Source organism: Toxorhynchites rutilus, chromosome 3 (genome assembly GCF_029784135.1).
Source record: "Toxorhynchites rutilus septentrionalis strain SRP chromosome 3, ASM2978413v1, whole genome shotgun sequence".
In the NCBI taxonomy this organism is placed as follows: domain Eukaryota; kingdom Metazoa; phylum Arthropoda; class Insecta; order Diptera; family Culicidae; genus Toxorhynchites; species Toxorhynchites rutilus.
In genome coordinates this window covers 30,153,199-30,169,251 of record NC_073746.1, presented here as the reverse complement: position 1 = coordinate 30,169,251, position 16,053 = coordinate 30,153,199, and the positions used below count along the sequence as shown (strand labels likewise).

The window sequence follows — 16,053 nt, the reverse complement described above, 5'->3', positions numbered from 1 at the left end:
TTATATTTAGCGAATAACCATACGAAAATCAAACATTTATATTTTTCTTTTGAACGTATGAATCTAACGACGAATAGTTAATATATGGATCCGTTCAATCCAGTTACAAAAGGTACTGAAATTTAATAAGAATAGTTTGGTAATAATCTCATGCATTATACTCAATAAATATTCCATGCCACTAACATTAATTTATACATTTCTTTCAACAATATTCCAGAATATGAAAAATGGCACTTTGCCAAAAAAGTTACTCCTATACTCGCGTCGGTGTGTCAGAACGAAAGTGTTAAAAAAGTGACATACGTCCCCTTTGTACCAACACATGCGATACGCTAAACGATGACGAACGACGAATAACGAAGCTAGAGAGAATCGCAAAGTCATAGTGTTGATATTTTCTGAGAAATGAACGAATTATTGATTTCTCGGTCTGACAGACCAATGCGCGAGTATAGGAGTGTTATGGATTCAAGTCAACTTGGTTCTACAGTACCCTATTTTTAAATTCGGTCTACATTGGAGTACTATTCGTATATGGATTTCTATGGTGTGGCGGGAATTCATCCAGCGAAGATTCGTGCCCTTCGCTTTTCATTGGTTAGCTTGAAAAGATAATCTCAATCTGCATGATTATGAATGCAGTTGTATTGTTCTGACGACCCCTCAATTACTTGGTGTTTTCCACATGTCTCAAAAACTATATTTTCGATCTTCTGCGATCGGATATCGATAGGGGTGCGCTATTGTAACATCTGAACATAAATATCAGACACTTGAATTTACATTCCTTCTTCTGTTTCAATGTTTCGGAGCACTGTACAAACTACTTTCATTCGATTGCTCTCATGTTAGACTTTTATGATATGATTTTATCTCATTGTTTGTTTTTGTTCTCTATTTAGTGTTAGTTAAAAGCTTATGTCTGAATTTAAGAATTAATTCAACACTAATTTGTATTTGTCATGTAATAATATTTAATTGGAGTTAACTATAAAAATATTATAAAATAATGAAAATACGTTTTGTGCGATTCGAGATTATTTTAGTTGGTATGAGAATTCAAATGAACAACCAGTAGTAGTTTGGAATAAGGTATAAGTTCGAGGTCACTGGGTTTACTGATAATTTTCCAAAGTCTGGCTATCCGGAAATAGAGTGTACACCGTAAAAGTAACTGCTACCAAGGAGGTGTTTATAAATGATTGGCTGGCCTTTTACGAAACGAGTTTACATCAAACTTTGTGCATATATGTGAATATTACCGTATGCTTTATTCAATGGACACAAAAGCTCAAGCCTATCGATCATTTACGTGCTGTCTGCTGGTCAACATCACCAGCATCGTCATATCAACCTGGATTTTTCTACTAAATGCAACGTAGCATTGAATGGGACAAATGGTTAATGTGGGTTAATGAACATAATTGTCACATCGAAAATCTAAGGCAGATTTAAGATAAATTTTTCCATCTCCAATAAGTGACAGTTTGATAGTCTGGTAGTCTAGTCGGAAGGTGTCATTGATTCTCACTTTTTCGTGGATACTGCCGCGCTTTCGCGATATGGTCAATTGTTATTTTTCTCGCGAAGCTGTAGACATAAACATAGAAGATGTTTGTTTCCAACAAGAGAGTGCGACATGTCACACCACGTATGGATGCAACAATGAAATGACAATTTTTCGATTAGGTGGTTAAAGGTCTCATTGTTAAGAACACCGTACAAAGACGCTGTTATATCCCCCAAAGATTGTTCCTCTCTCTAACTCGGAATTAACTGCGAGTAATCAGTCGATTCCTACTAAACGTATAACTAAGTTGCCATTGAAAATCGTCAAACAAAGAAATATTGGCTCTGTGAAGCTAACGCGATTGAGCTTTGTAAATAAAAGAATTAGGAAAACTGATTGTGGAGTACGTTTATTTTGGCGTTATTAGTGCAGAGTTCCTTTTATGTGGTGAATCGGGCTTACTGTGGGAGAAAGTTGCTCGAGTTTGTACCATTGACCGTTCACCGTTGATTCAGCAGAAGCCATTCCTAAAAATATATCAAACTTGTCAACTATTCCACAGAGCTTCAAAGCTTGAATAAAATGACGATATGGGAATGTTTTGAAAACTTAAGGAGGAACCGATTTTGACTACAAATTTTAGAGATGAAAGCTGGTATAATTATAAGATTTCATTGCAGATATTTCTGAGCATCAGAATTTGCTAATCGCAAGGCAAGGCAAGTGAGTCAATCTGATTGAGTCCCAAGACAATCTTGACGCGTTGCTGGCGAATATCAGAAGCTATACCGAATGGGTAGTAGTTTTTTTTTCAATTTGCTAACGCCAAATTGTTTACGAACCCTCCTTTATAATATACAGTTTCTGGTATCAACAAAGACTATTCAAATACTGTGGTTCGCCTCTAATTGGACATATCGAGGCCTAACTCAGTGTAGAAACTTGCACAAAGGATGTTTATAAAACTGTTCAATTATTCGTCGCACTAGAGGTGAATCCTTGTACTCTTAAAGGTTCTTGTTATTGAATTCTCCCTCTCTAAAAGTGTTCAACATGCTGATGGGACAAAACTTTTCAGCTTCAATTGTTTCAGCTGAACTGGAATAATTCAAGGATTCATTCTAAACCCAAAGCACGTGCCCAGATAAACCTGCTTGACACCTTGGGTGAAAGTTAATCAACATTTATATACGAATTGAAAATTGATAAAGATCTTCAATTCTTTCATAAATATTAGCAATACACGTAGTGTATTCAGAATAACGTTCACGGTGCACGCATAAAATCAACAATGTATACGTGTGGTTTATACATATCATACACAAATCCTTTCATGCTGACATCAAACTTCGCGTCGAGTAAAACCTCTGTGTGTGACCGTTGACTGCTCTCGCTGATGGAGCGAGATTATTGTCTTAACTTTTGGGAAAAGAGAAAAGTCATAGGGTACCAAATCAGGGGAAAATAGCGGTTTGATCGACGCACAAACGCATTTTCGAGCTGAAACTTGACGGTAAAATTTAAGGTGGGAAGCAAAACGCAAAAAGTAAATAATTGAAAACTATTTTTATTCATCATTAAATCCATCCATTAAATCCTTTCCAGTTCCATTTTCACTTCACATTCCAAAAAAGAAACAATAATCACTAATGAGCGTTCAGTCCCAGTATTTTTTTTTACAAAACATAACTCCGCCTGCGAAGAGGGTAGCAGAGGGTTCAAAGCCCCTAAGGAGGATGGTTGTAATAGCTGTTATCCATGGTTATTATGCAATGAAAGAAATGGAAAAACTTTTAATTACTTCACTCGCCTCAGTAAATCCTGATTCTTACCTCCCCTAACTAACAACTATCCCTTCCTTGATGATCGCTAGTGAACCACGGAACCAAGCTCAAGCTCAAGCTTTGGAAAAAGGGGAAAAATTTATTTTTCGGACCACCCTAAAATGGAAGTGGTCTTCCTAAAAAGTTACATGAAAGTTGTGTCCGTAACACGACCGCATATGGCGTAGGATTGCGTAAGGCTATTTGTTGCATATTGATTCTGGATATGTTTGAAAAACTCCATTATTAATCTCTTTGTTAACAATTGGTGGTCCTAATTAGTCGTTGCATGGTGCATTTCACGATGAAAGGGGACGAAGGGAAATGAGGTATGCTGAATATTACCCTCTTTGGTCCTGGACGAGATGGCATGTATGGATAAAATAATACAAAGTGTATGTAGAGAGTGAATGAATAGTTTCACTATTGTCATTTTTGCTTCGTATCAACGGTACACAAATCTAAATGCATCAACGTGAATTTCAATAAGGCTAATGATACAGCTAAAATCGGAAGATCCGTTTTCGAAAAATGCACGAACAGACATTTTCGGCATTTGATTTTATTATTTGAAAATTTAAATAATTTGTTTCAGCTTTGAAGGTATTTCCAACAAAATTATTACCAGATACATATACACGTATGCTAAACGTTTTACAATGCGTGATCGGCTATTGCAATGGAATTTCGCGATGCAATCAATATGTCGAATAATATCATGTGCATTCGTATGTATACTGCACTAATCATTAAAACACAGATTGATTGTGGTGAATCAATCAGAACCAGGATTATCGTGTGGATTTATTATTTGACAATGGTGTTCATCTTTAAAATTTTAAACGGTATGCTGCTTCGTTATTTTCTGTGATCGAATTGAAAGAGGAAGTGATGTTCATAGATACAATACAAGAAACGCGAATGATGCAAACACCAAACTTTATGTTTAGTAGATCACATAATTTGTTGTTGTTTTTTGTTAATTTTTTTCAATTCGATGCCCAGAGAAATAAAACGTGCGGCAACAATGGCAGAGTTTAAGAAAATGTGTATTTCACACGTAAAATCTGTTTTGTAAACAGTTTTCCATAAAATTTTTGCTTAATAACTTATTTATGTTTATAATTGATTGACATTTACAAAATTCATTTACAGATAAAACTACCATGTTCGTACTGATGATGATGATGTTTTATTTATCTTTGTTGTTAATGTATATTGTTAAAAATAATAACGAGCGTTGTCTACGAAAGTTTGAGCCTCGCGGACGTTTGGTAGGTCTGGACTATGTTAATAGTGAACACTGGCAGAATACTGATACACAATGAAATTTTATATGGGATCTGAAGTGGAAATTGGAATGGGGATAGCTCATTCAGATTTGTCGTAAACTATCTTTTCATAAGATGGATATATCGAGTATTTCTGAATAGTGGCAGATCTCTAATATGTTCTTAGTTGACACTTTTAAATATTGGGTTGAATTCACAATCAGTCAAGGATCTTCCCGGGTTGGAAATTTTCTTGACAGGCCTTGAGAAAGCTTTAGATCTGAAGTTGAGACTATGATTATGTCAATGTCGATACGGATAGAAACATTGTTTTTTTTATACAGTTTTTTTATACAGTTTTCGCCAATTTATAATGTTCGATTAATAGAAATTCATGCCTGCAACAGAGTCAGTTCGTTTTTGTTTTATAATGCTGGTCTCTTAACTTTAATGCGAACATATATACTATCTATAAGATAAATCGACCTGTTCAAACCTTTGTAGGGGTATGAGGTGGGTCATCATAATCATCATAAGAAATCCACGAATGCTACCTCCTTTCGCCTCCCACTCGCTCACGATGCAAATATTTAGGCTCGCGTCTTCCCCAGCATGTTTTGCCTTTCGTCGCGGTTAGGAGCCTTCTGAACCTGGTATGTACGCAGGCCCTCCCGCTGCTTGGTCCGCTGGACGAATGAACTTGACAAATTCAGCTTATTGGCGACATCCCGGACCGAACTTCTCGGATCACGTCTAAACTGCTTAACTACGCGCTTGTGATCTTTTTCACTGACGGAGCATCCATTTTTGCCGTTCTTCACCTTCCGGTCGATGGTTAGGTACTCGAAGTATCGTTTCAATACTCTGCTGACCGTGGATTGGACGATTCCCAGCATCTTACCGATGTCCCGATGTGACAACTCCGGATTCTCGAAATGAGTGCGCAGGATTAATTCACGACGCTCTTTTTCGTTCGACGACATTTTTCCAAATTTACGAAAAATTGACAGTGATCTATACACTGTTATCTGATTATAAGCGAAAGCTGAAGATATAATTCCTAAAAATTAAATTTCTACAGCGTTTTTTCCGTGATGCAATTTGATGTGACACACCCTTTAAGCTTATATTTCATATTTCATTATACAGTCCCGTATTCTAATTTCTACGGAGTGCAGATGCGCTGAATGTTAGAGTAAAGATTTGACCAACCAGAATGAGCGATTACCATTGCATGAGGTTTTTATATTGTTCGATAGTTAGTTTTATTAAATATATTATTTTATTCATTGTAATGAATCGTTATGGGGTGCGATAATCGATTGACGCAGAAATCTCGTAATTCCATCAGAAAATGACTGAGCAATAATTGTAAGTACAAGAGCAAGCTTCCTCTCGATGAATCCGAACTGGGTATTTCCGTTTGGATAGGGGTTAAGGTTTTTCAATTGCTCGGAAGTTAGTTACACGATACATATAATTTTATTCAATGTTATAAATGGTTATGGAGTGGCCAACTCGATTAAGGGGGTATTCTAGTGTAGAGACACGAATTTCGGACGTTTTTTTCGAGCTCCGTAAAAATAAAGTATTATTTTTACGATCCATCATATCATTATTTGTTCATCTATTCATCTATAAAACAAAAATTCACAGTAAAACTATTCATAACTAGGATAGTTACAAAGAATTTCGTGATGTTATTTTGTCCCACTTTAGTGGCAATTGCTTGCTTGCCCGCTGTTGAGTTTGATCCTGCAAATTAAAAGATAACTTAGGACACAATGCTGTGGAAGTGAAGTGATGTAGCAGGTAGTTTTGTTGTAACTCCGTCAGTTCAGAGATGCTCTATTGGAATAGTAATACTTTGTTTGCTTATGTTATTTAACGAAACAAGCTATAAGTGTGAGTGTGTATGTGTGGTGCAGAAAAAATCTTGAGTGTTGCCAGAAGTCCGCTGCAGCGATATTTGTTTTCTGAGGTGATATTACCACCATTACGTCATTGTCGAACATGTTTCCAATTAACTTTCGAATATTGCACAAATCTACCATGATGGCACAAGAAAATGTTATTAAATGAAATCTGATGACAAACTGCAACTATTTTCAAGAAGTTTACGACAGGAATGGAAAAGTGCTTATTTGGCAAAGCGAAATAAAAAGATCGTACACAAAAACATAGCTAGTTCATTTTGTTATATCAAAACATTGCTTTTGTAGGGAAAAACTTATCTAAAATTTAAAAATTTAATATATGTTAAAGACGATTTCAAATCTCAATTCATATAGTGTGGTTCATCGCTTATCTTTGAACGCAAGTTACAAATCGTGAATCGTTAACTGTTAGTCGTAAATCAAAATGTGAATCGTGTAGTTTTTGTTTTAAAACTTGAGAATCTGTGGCTTGATGAAATCTTGAAAAACATTGTCACTAAGTTATAAGGTACAATTTTTTTCCGGTTGCCTTCGCGACTGGAGTTGAACAAAAATACGCGCGGGTCCGATTAGTTTCGCAGTTCCGTCGGTTACCTTCTCAGGTTTCCCTAAAATAACACTCTGACGTGGAGTTCGATAAAGAATACCGAGATGTAAAACGTAATTTATCATTGGTCTTGTGAGTTCTGGAGAAGTTTTCTCGGTTACCTTTTTAGGTTTCACAAAAATAACTTTACTGTCGCGTTTGGAGTTCGATAAAAAGTACACAATAGAATAATAGAACGTAGAGCCGCTTCAATTAATTTTGGAGGTCTTGCTTCCTAAGTTACCTAAAGATAATTCCGGACGCGTGTTTATTTGTTTATATGGTCAACAGGTAACATTGTACCCCAATGACAAGTAAAATAATATAAATTAACACAGAACACTTCTAAAGTTACACTTATTTGTTTCACGCGTCATATTAAAATTAAAAACGTGGTAACACCTATTGAAGAGACGAGACATACTCCGCATTGGTTCATGCAAACCATAATTCGTTCTAGCAGAAGGGGTACTAAGGAACGTGTGTGTACGAAGGCTGCGACGACGTATACCATAATTCGTTCTAGCAGAAGGGGTACTAAGGAACGTGTGTGTACGAAGGCTGCGACGACGTATATTAATGTCTAAAAAGCCGAGCAAAGTAGAACAATCAGTGTTGCCCTGCAGCAGGTCTGCAATGAAGCAAGCCTTTGCTACGTTGCGTCTCTCATCCAACAACTCCAGTTTAATAAGTAAACAACGGCTCTTGTAACTAGGCAGGTTAAATGGATCCGTCCACCTAAGATGACGTAGAGCAAAGCGGACGAATTTTCTCTGTACTGCCTCAATCCGTTGGTTTTCATTTTGGTAGTAAGGAGACCATATGACCGATGAATATTCCAGGATGGGGCGCACAATAGAACAGTACAGAGCTTTCAGGCAGTAGATATCCCTAAACTTTTTGGCAAAACGAAAGAGAAAACCCAGCTGCGAAGAGGCTTTAGATACGACGAGTGTAATGTGATCCTTGAAGGTAACTTTCGTATCAATCAGGATGCCCAATTCCTTGATAGTCGATTCTCGCTGTAATTGTACACCTTCCAGACTGTAACCGAAGTGAAAAAGAGAGCGTTTACGTCCAAACGAAATTACCGCGCATTTGGACACGTTTAGTGACATTCTATTACTATGACACCATTTAGCGAATGTTTCTAACTGTTGTTGTAGAAAAACCGCGTCTTGTGGCTGCTCAATCTTATAGAACAGCTTCAGGTCATCTGCATACGAGAGTTTGAGGCAGTTTAGTACGAAGTTGACATCATTCATGTATAGTAGGAATAGAAACGGTCCGAGGTGACTTCCTTGGGGAACACCAGAGCAAGCTGGAAAGGGTTTCGAAACATGGTCTCCAATCTTGACAGACATGTTACGACCACATAGGTAAGATTCCAGCCAGAGTAACAGATCGCCATCCATGCCTAGTTTGTCAAGTTTAGCTATTGCGATTTGATGGTTCATTTTATCGAATGCTGCAGATAAATCCGTGTATATAGCATCCACTTGCTGACGATTTTCTATTTGACGAACTACATAGGAAGTGAAGCAAGTTAGGTTAGTCGTCGTTGAACGTTTTAGCATGAATCCGTGTTGGTCCTCCGATATATAATGCGCGTATCTGTGCACTAACTCGTTAAGAATGATCAATTCAAATAGCTTGGACGTGGCACTTAACGCAGCTATACCGCGGTAATTCGAAACGACCCTTTTGCACCCTTTCTTGAACACAGGGAAAACAAACGACTGTTTCCAACAGTTCGGAAATACGCCAGAGTTCAGTGAAAGATTAAACACTGTTGCGAGTGGTTTAGCCAGCGAATGCATGCAACGTTTGAGCACAAGTGATGGAATACCGTCAGGGCCACATCCCGTGGAGGACTTCAATTTCTTTCCTGCTGTGCTAACCATATCATCGGTAATTAAAAACTGTAGCAAAGAAGTAGAAAACCGAGGAACGTTTAGAGTGGCAGCTGCTACATCCGCCGGATCGAGTTGTTCGTCAGTAAAGACGTTGCTGAATTGAGAGCGAAACATATCGGCAATGTCAGAAATCGTATCAGCCTCAATCAAACCATTGGACATCGTTGGCAGTCCAGTTTCCTTTCGTTGTTCATTTACGTAGCGCCAGAAAGTTTTGGGGTTATTCTTGATGCGTCTTTGCAAATTGTCCTGATAAGCGTTGTACAGACGATTGTTAAGCTGTTTGTATTCGTTATTTAACTTCAAGTATCTATTCCTCGTAGAATCCGTACGGTATTTGGTGAACCGTTTGAGTGCAGCTCGTTTCATCTTCTTAAGAAATTTGAGATCGGCATTTGTCCAAGCTGGTTTCAACGGCTCGCGTTTGGACTTCAAAGGGACAAATTGGTCGATAGCATAAAGCAGGATACCAGAAATAGTAGAAGCAGCAAGGTTAGCGTCGTAATCTTGGAAAACTTCGTTCCACTGCACACGTAAAAAGAAATCGTTCATGCCATCGAAATCGGCCTTACTGAAATCGTAAAAAACGCTCTCAGTAGTATCACAAAAGCGTTGTTGTGGACATATTTTCAATTCCGTTAGTATGGGAGGATGATGTCTACAGATTTTAACGAGCGGTGATGGAGCTTGTATAACCCTAACGTCCTGGCACAGCTCTTGACTAACGAAACACAAATCGAGCAAACGATTGTTTTCGTTTCCGATTCCACTCATCTGTTTGAGTCCAGCAGTGCAGTATGCATCAAGCAATTTTCGCGATGTTAATCCAACCGAGGATCGAGAGTTGATCGGATAGAGCGATCCAACCGAATTGTGCTGTTGTGACACATTAGATTATTGGAATTCCGTTTCGTCGATAGTTCGCGTTTACTTAATCACATCACTTACCGTAGTGAATCCTGATTCTTACCTCTCCCCACTAACAAATATCCCTTCCATGATAAACGCTAGGAAACCACGCTATAGAGGCGACCCTTCTGGCCTTCGGGCGGCGAATATCATACTAACATTCATTCCCTTCCCCTGGTGACTGTAAGGACGTGGTCGGCGTCGTTATTGACCATTTAAAGCTAGAATCACCGAAAATTGTATAACGGGAATGGTTTGCTATTCCCAAGCGTCATACTGTGTGTTCTTTGTGCAATTTGGTTGGTTCAGGTCAATCACGGAGAGCAACTACGAATTGTACAGTCTACCCAAGCTCAAGCTCAAACTCATAACTAGAATAGTTACAAGTTGATGAAGTGAGGAAGTTAAAAAAAAGTTGTGCCATGGCGTACACGATCCCAGCACTTCTGGGTATCTGAAACAAAAAAACCGAACAAATTCTGAATCAGTGTAGATGCAGCTATCGCATGAACCTCAGACAAGTCAAAAACATGTTTTTTGATGAAATGACGGCTTAAAACGTTTTAATAGCAGTAAAATTCAAAAAAATATAATTTTTTAGAGGTTCATGCGATAGCGAGATGCCTGCAGATTGTATCCATATCAATTCGACATGAATCGGTTCAGTAGAACTTGAGATATCGTGTACGCCAGTTTTAAAATCTAGTTTCGAGAAAAACGCGTTTGAAATTTTTTGTTTTGACCGTACCAGGTTGGATATCGCATCACTAAAATAGCTCTAACTCGGAAAATAACAGGATTTTCGATAAGTCCTTTCTTGTGTATATTCTTGAATGCCTAAACTATAGAAATATGAAGGAAAAAAAAATTGTTTTTTTTTCAAATTTCTAGATTAGAATACTGCCTTAACGCAAAAATCTCATAAATCTATCATGAAATGACTGAGTAATAATCGTTTGAAATTGTACATTTTTCACAATGCGATCGATTTTAGTTTTTCAATTAGTACTCCCAATAGTTTTCCGAAAGACGTAATCCTACCTCAGAAATTAGGGATTTAATATTTTCGATAAGGAAGAAAACTATAAATTTTCACGAAAGTCGAAGAACCACTATATCGGTTGGGCATGGAATGACTGAATTGGCAAACATGCTCAATTACACCATTGTATGTAGCATTTCAAAGCTTTCCCAGTTTCCTGGCGAAAATATGTACAATTGCTTAACTGCAGGTCTCTCAAGGAAGACGCATTCGTTGAGCGTGTCTCGTACGAGCAGAATGAAACATAATAAAAATAATAATAAGCTTCACCATCCCAAAACTAACCAGACCACATCGGTTGAAAACACACATTCACACAAGCAGCATGATTTTCACAATCTTATTATGCTTAGTATGCTCAATGCTCGCTGCCTTTTTACGGTGGCAGGCAACCGCTGGTGTGGGGATGGACAAGTTGCAACCATCTGCAACTCAGGTACATTTTTATTGAGATGTGGAGGCGGGAAAGGCGTTTGCATGAAATACAGTTGAAAATTCTACAAATTTAACATGATTGAGCATCCCCAGTTTGCCAGCGACTTTAAGTCGTTCCGCTCACATCGACACGCACCGATATGCTTTGTTGTTTGTATGTATGTGTGTGTCTGTATGTGTGTACGCGGGTCGTCCGGTTCGTGTTGGTAGGCCCCCAGAACACCTTTGGAAGCGGCTCGTACATGAGGCGCGCTTCAGTTCGTGCTTGGATATCGGTCGGTCGGTTTGTGGCGCGTAGTTTCGGCCTGCACGCGCAGCTTTTTCACGTTTTCGTGAGCGGGGAATTTACGTCGTTGATATGTTGTCGCCTTGCGTATGCACAGCCACCACCAGCGCATGAGAGAAGGAAAAGTAGTTCGCGAATCTGACGAGACGGACGGCGGCATACCTTTCGTGCGATTGTGTTGAAACTAGTTTTTTGGACTTTTTTTTGTTGGTCCCCCCGTTGGTTGTTGAATTTGTGCGAACCTCGCTTTGAGCGAAGGGTTTTGTTTTTTCGGAAGATTTCACGACGTTTGTGTCTGGGGTCCACTCAGAAGAGGAGGCATCTGGTTACCTTACTATTGCTTGGAGGAAAGGTGTCGAAAGTGTACACCCACAAAGTGCTGGGATAATTTGGATGAATTACAACGCTCATTGGAAGAAGAAGGGAATGCATGTGCGTCGTCTTACAACAAAGTGAATTAACTTATCATCTTTTGAAATTGCTTAGCTTATTACTAGATACAGATTTGGGCTCTGTTGAAAGTGCGAAAAGTAGGTCTCTTTCGTGTTGTGACCATTGAACGCGGTCGGTTGGAACCTCTCGGTTCAAGATTGTTATTTTTTTTCTGGTGTGTGAAAAGGTGATTCACGACCTGTGTCGGGAGGTCGTTTTGAGATAAATCATTATCGTTTTTGTCACGTCTCGCAAGCGGTGATCGGACAGCGGCTGGGGTTGTGTTGGTAACTGCATCGATGGAATTTTGCTGCCTGGTCAGGCGAGGTGACGTGATTTAATTATCCGGCTCTCTGGTGCGCTGATCTACGTCTGACGAGCTTTGTTTTCTGCAATCGAGTGATGTTCTCACGTACAGTTTGTTTGTGAAGATATTTCGAGTGTTCTCGCGTTGCGATTCAGTGATTGTGAAATGCATTGCCGTGTGTTATGAAATATAGTTTTCAAATCAAACAAGGTAGTGAATAAAAAAGAACAATGTTAACCTCTAGAAAACCGGGACCTCCGGTCCCTCCGAGGCCAAGTGCTGCGGCGGTGGCTAGTGCGCTGGCTAAGCACCGTGAGAACTCCCCGAGCAAGCCAGGAATGAACACGCTCAAACCTGCACATCCCGGACGCACTGTGGTTTATAAATCACCGGCGTTTGATCATGCGAAGAAACCGCAACAGAACGCTTCCAATGGTTTTAATGGAGACTCGTATCATCCCGCGGCAAATGGGACGGGACAGCCGTACAAGAAAACCGAGGTTTATGTCGGCGAATCTAACGGGTTTGGCGTGGATCGTTCGGAGAGTGTCGCCAACCTGCGAAATAATAACAACCGCTCGAGCTTGGAGAACGGGAAATTGATGTACACGTCAACATGTAGCATAATCGAAGTGAATTCATCCTCGTCGTCGGCTTCTACATCGGCGTCATCTTCGCCCGTGTCAACTCTGCAGAAATCAGAATCCAAATCGAGTCTTTACGACATCCGTAATGATCGCAATCATCCGAATTCTGCCCACAATGGAGACGTCATCTCAAGCAAAAAACAGCTGAAAAACACATACAACCATCGACATCTGGATGTGCTTGGGGGCAGCACCATTAAGTGTAATTTGCCGGATGTAATCGTGATCAATTCACCCTCTCAGGATCATGACAGTGGTACCGATCAAAACTCAATGGATACCAACAGTATCGCGTCCAATGGCTCCCTCGAACGTGAAAACAATCTGAAAAATCTAGAAACCCGAAGTGCCCATCTGACGGAGATCATTATCGGTTCCGGAGGCGATACCCTCGCTCCGACCACAACCGTCCTAACGAATGGGGCATCAACCGTAATTGAGGCACGAAATGACAGTTTACTAGCCAACAAATCCAAACAAGTGACGCGAAATTCGTCCATCCATTTACCCTACCGTCCCGAGCCGGAGGGAGGTGAACATCGTCTGTCCCCGGCCAACGACTTCAACCACGTGGTGAATGTGATCAAACCTCCCGCGAGCGAACTGCCGCAACCGACGATCGACTCGAAATTGAGCAGCGAGAAGAAAGTCGCTTTCCACGAGTTGCTAATCTCGGAACTGACCGCAATGCGATCGGCTGTCGGTGATGCGGCGTCAAAATGTCACCCAGCGGAAAGGAGATCCTCACCGGAACTGGAAGGAACCGCAACGCGTTTGGCGCGGATCAGAACCTCGGATTGGGTTGAAGTGGGAGACAACGGCAAGGAGGTATTTCTGTCGAGCTGCCAGATTAGCCTGGAGGACTCCGGAATGGAGGACGAGGAGAAGCTGGATGATGCCTCGTCCGGTGTTGGGGACTCTTGGGACAGTGTGAAGGATGCCGAGGAACGGTAAGTCACGATTTTGTTTGCTCACTACTATTCATGAGCGAGAGTCGCTATTGTTTTCAGCTTGGTAATGATAGCGCTGTCATCGACGAAGGTCGTCCTGTGCGCTACAAATCAGCAAAAAAAAAAAAAGAACCGCTTACGACTTCGTTTGGACTTACTTGTATGTAGATAGAACGACGCGTTGATTGCTATCTGCGTGATTCATACCAAAATGGGAACGGCCAATGTTTCTCGGGCTTTTATTTGCCGTTGATTGCCGGGGTTGTGAGAGGTTGAATTACGACCGGGTAAGCTTTTGTTTGCTAGTTGTAAAATGAGTTTTTGCTAGTCGCATTGCAAGAATGATATTCGCCAATCTAATCAACGAACCTAATCGACCATAGCCGCAGTCCCGGGAAGCCCATAAATGTAAATCTAATCAATCGGTCAACCAACGGTTCTGTGAATACATTTGCACGTTTGCGAATCGAGGAAAGAATTTCGCCGTTTGCCAGTTTCGCCTCATGAATAATTCCAACAGCTCAGCGTCATCGGTGGTGGTGCAACGATTCGCAGACATTGCACTTGAATTCTGACTCTTCTCGATTCTCGTCGATTGCGTTGTTGCGTTGCTTCACCGCCATGATCGGGCAGTTTTGTTGTGATATCATCGGAAGGCAGGCAAACCGCGCTAAGATACATACGAGAGATATTGCACTTGTACAGAACCATGTCAAGTTGATGTCGTTATCGTGTATGGTGGTGAATTGCCGCGGGTGGTTATGGGTGGCCGCATAGGCCTCTAACACACAATGGGTGGGGCACAAATCATACAATATTGTGTAGGTAATGCTTCAGCTGGTTCAATGTCGTATCTCTCGCAATGGTCGGAAAGTATTGTTAGTTTGGAAACGTTCTGACCGTTGCGTGAATGACGGTCAGGTGCCGATCATTGGGAGCCCATGTGGTGTAATTTTGTATGTCTTGCGTTTTATTTTTCAAACTTGATTGTCGGTGCCAGGGCCCGAAATCTTCGAAGGTGAAAAATGAAGACCGACTCTACTCCCAGTAGCTTCACTTCCACTAGAACTGCTTCGGCAATCGCCGCCAACAAAAAATGACTTGACTACAAAATGAATTGACTAGCGCTGACTAGCGAGGATGACTGGTGAACTAGTCCAGTCAGTGGTTATTTCAACTGACTCGACAAATGAATACAAATCTGCCTCTTCATTCAACTGACTTCAATCCACATTTCCATTTCCCCCTGATACTAATTTTGTACACGCGTACGCACGTCCATATAAAGAAGAACGAAAACTTGATTCATGATGCAGAAAGTAGTTACCCCATCGTGAACTCAAACCGACGAACTTAGAAATTTATCAAGTATGCTATAAACGGGCATGGGAGAGAGAGAGGAACGAATTCGTTTTGGGGGAAGTCACTTCAAAATGCAATGAGAAAAATTTGACTGGGAAGAAAGGAATGATATAGTCGAGTCGGTAGTTGGAGATAGCGACTAAACGCCCAATCGACTGTTCTGTCGTTTTGGCGGAGAAACTGCGTGAAGAGCCAAAAGTCATTTACCGACTGACTATGGATATATTCAGTCGGTTTGTCAGCCGACTATCCTCAGTTGACTATGACTATGCTGAGCCCTGGTCGGTGCGTTAGAATGTCACCAGAATTAAGCGGAACATAAGAACAATGAATAGTGCATTCATTTAGGTTTTTTTTTTCCAAAATATATATTTTTATCAAGGCTCTTATGGCGTTAGCCTGACGGGGCCGGAGTTCAATATTTTGACAGTTTTTCTTATTATCTATGTTAGTAATATGTAATCGATTACTCGCGGTCGGCTCGAGGTTAGTATTACAAGTGTTCTCGTGATTGGGATGTTGCTGTCTCCAATGCTCTGTACGTGTGCCCGACACGGGATACTTCAGGATTCTTTTTTTTTTAAATATTATAAAATCAACCGGCTAGTGATGGGTAAATATACAAAAATATCCTTTC

At 40.3% G+C, this 16,053-nt stretch overlaps 1 protein-coding gene across 1 annotated transcript in view; it reads left to right on the top strand.

The window, feature by feature from the left end:
- Window positions 1-11,674: 11,674 nt before the first annotated feature.
- LOC129777581 (uncharacterized) overlaps window positions 11,675-16,053 on the top strand; it is a 148,910-nt gene continuing 144,531 nt past the window's right edge. The window contains exon 1 of the mRNA XM_055783948.1: window positions 11,675-14,054. Within this exon, the coding sequence (XP_055639923.1) occupies window positions 12,688-14,054 (1,367 nt within the window). The 5' untranslated portion in view covers window positions 11,675-12,687. The remainder of the gene's footprint in view (window positions 14,055-16,053) is intronic.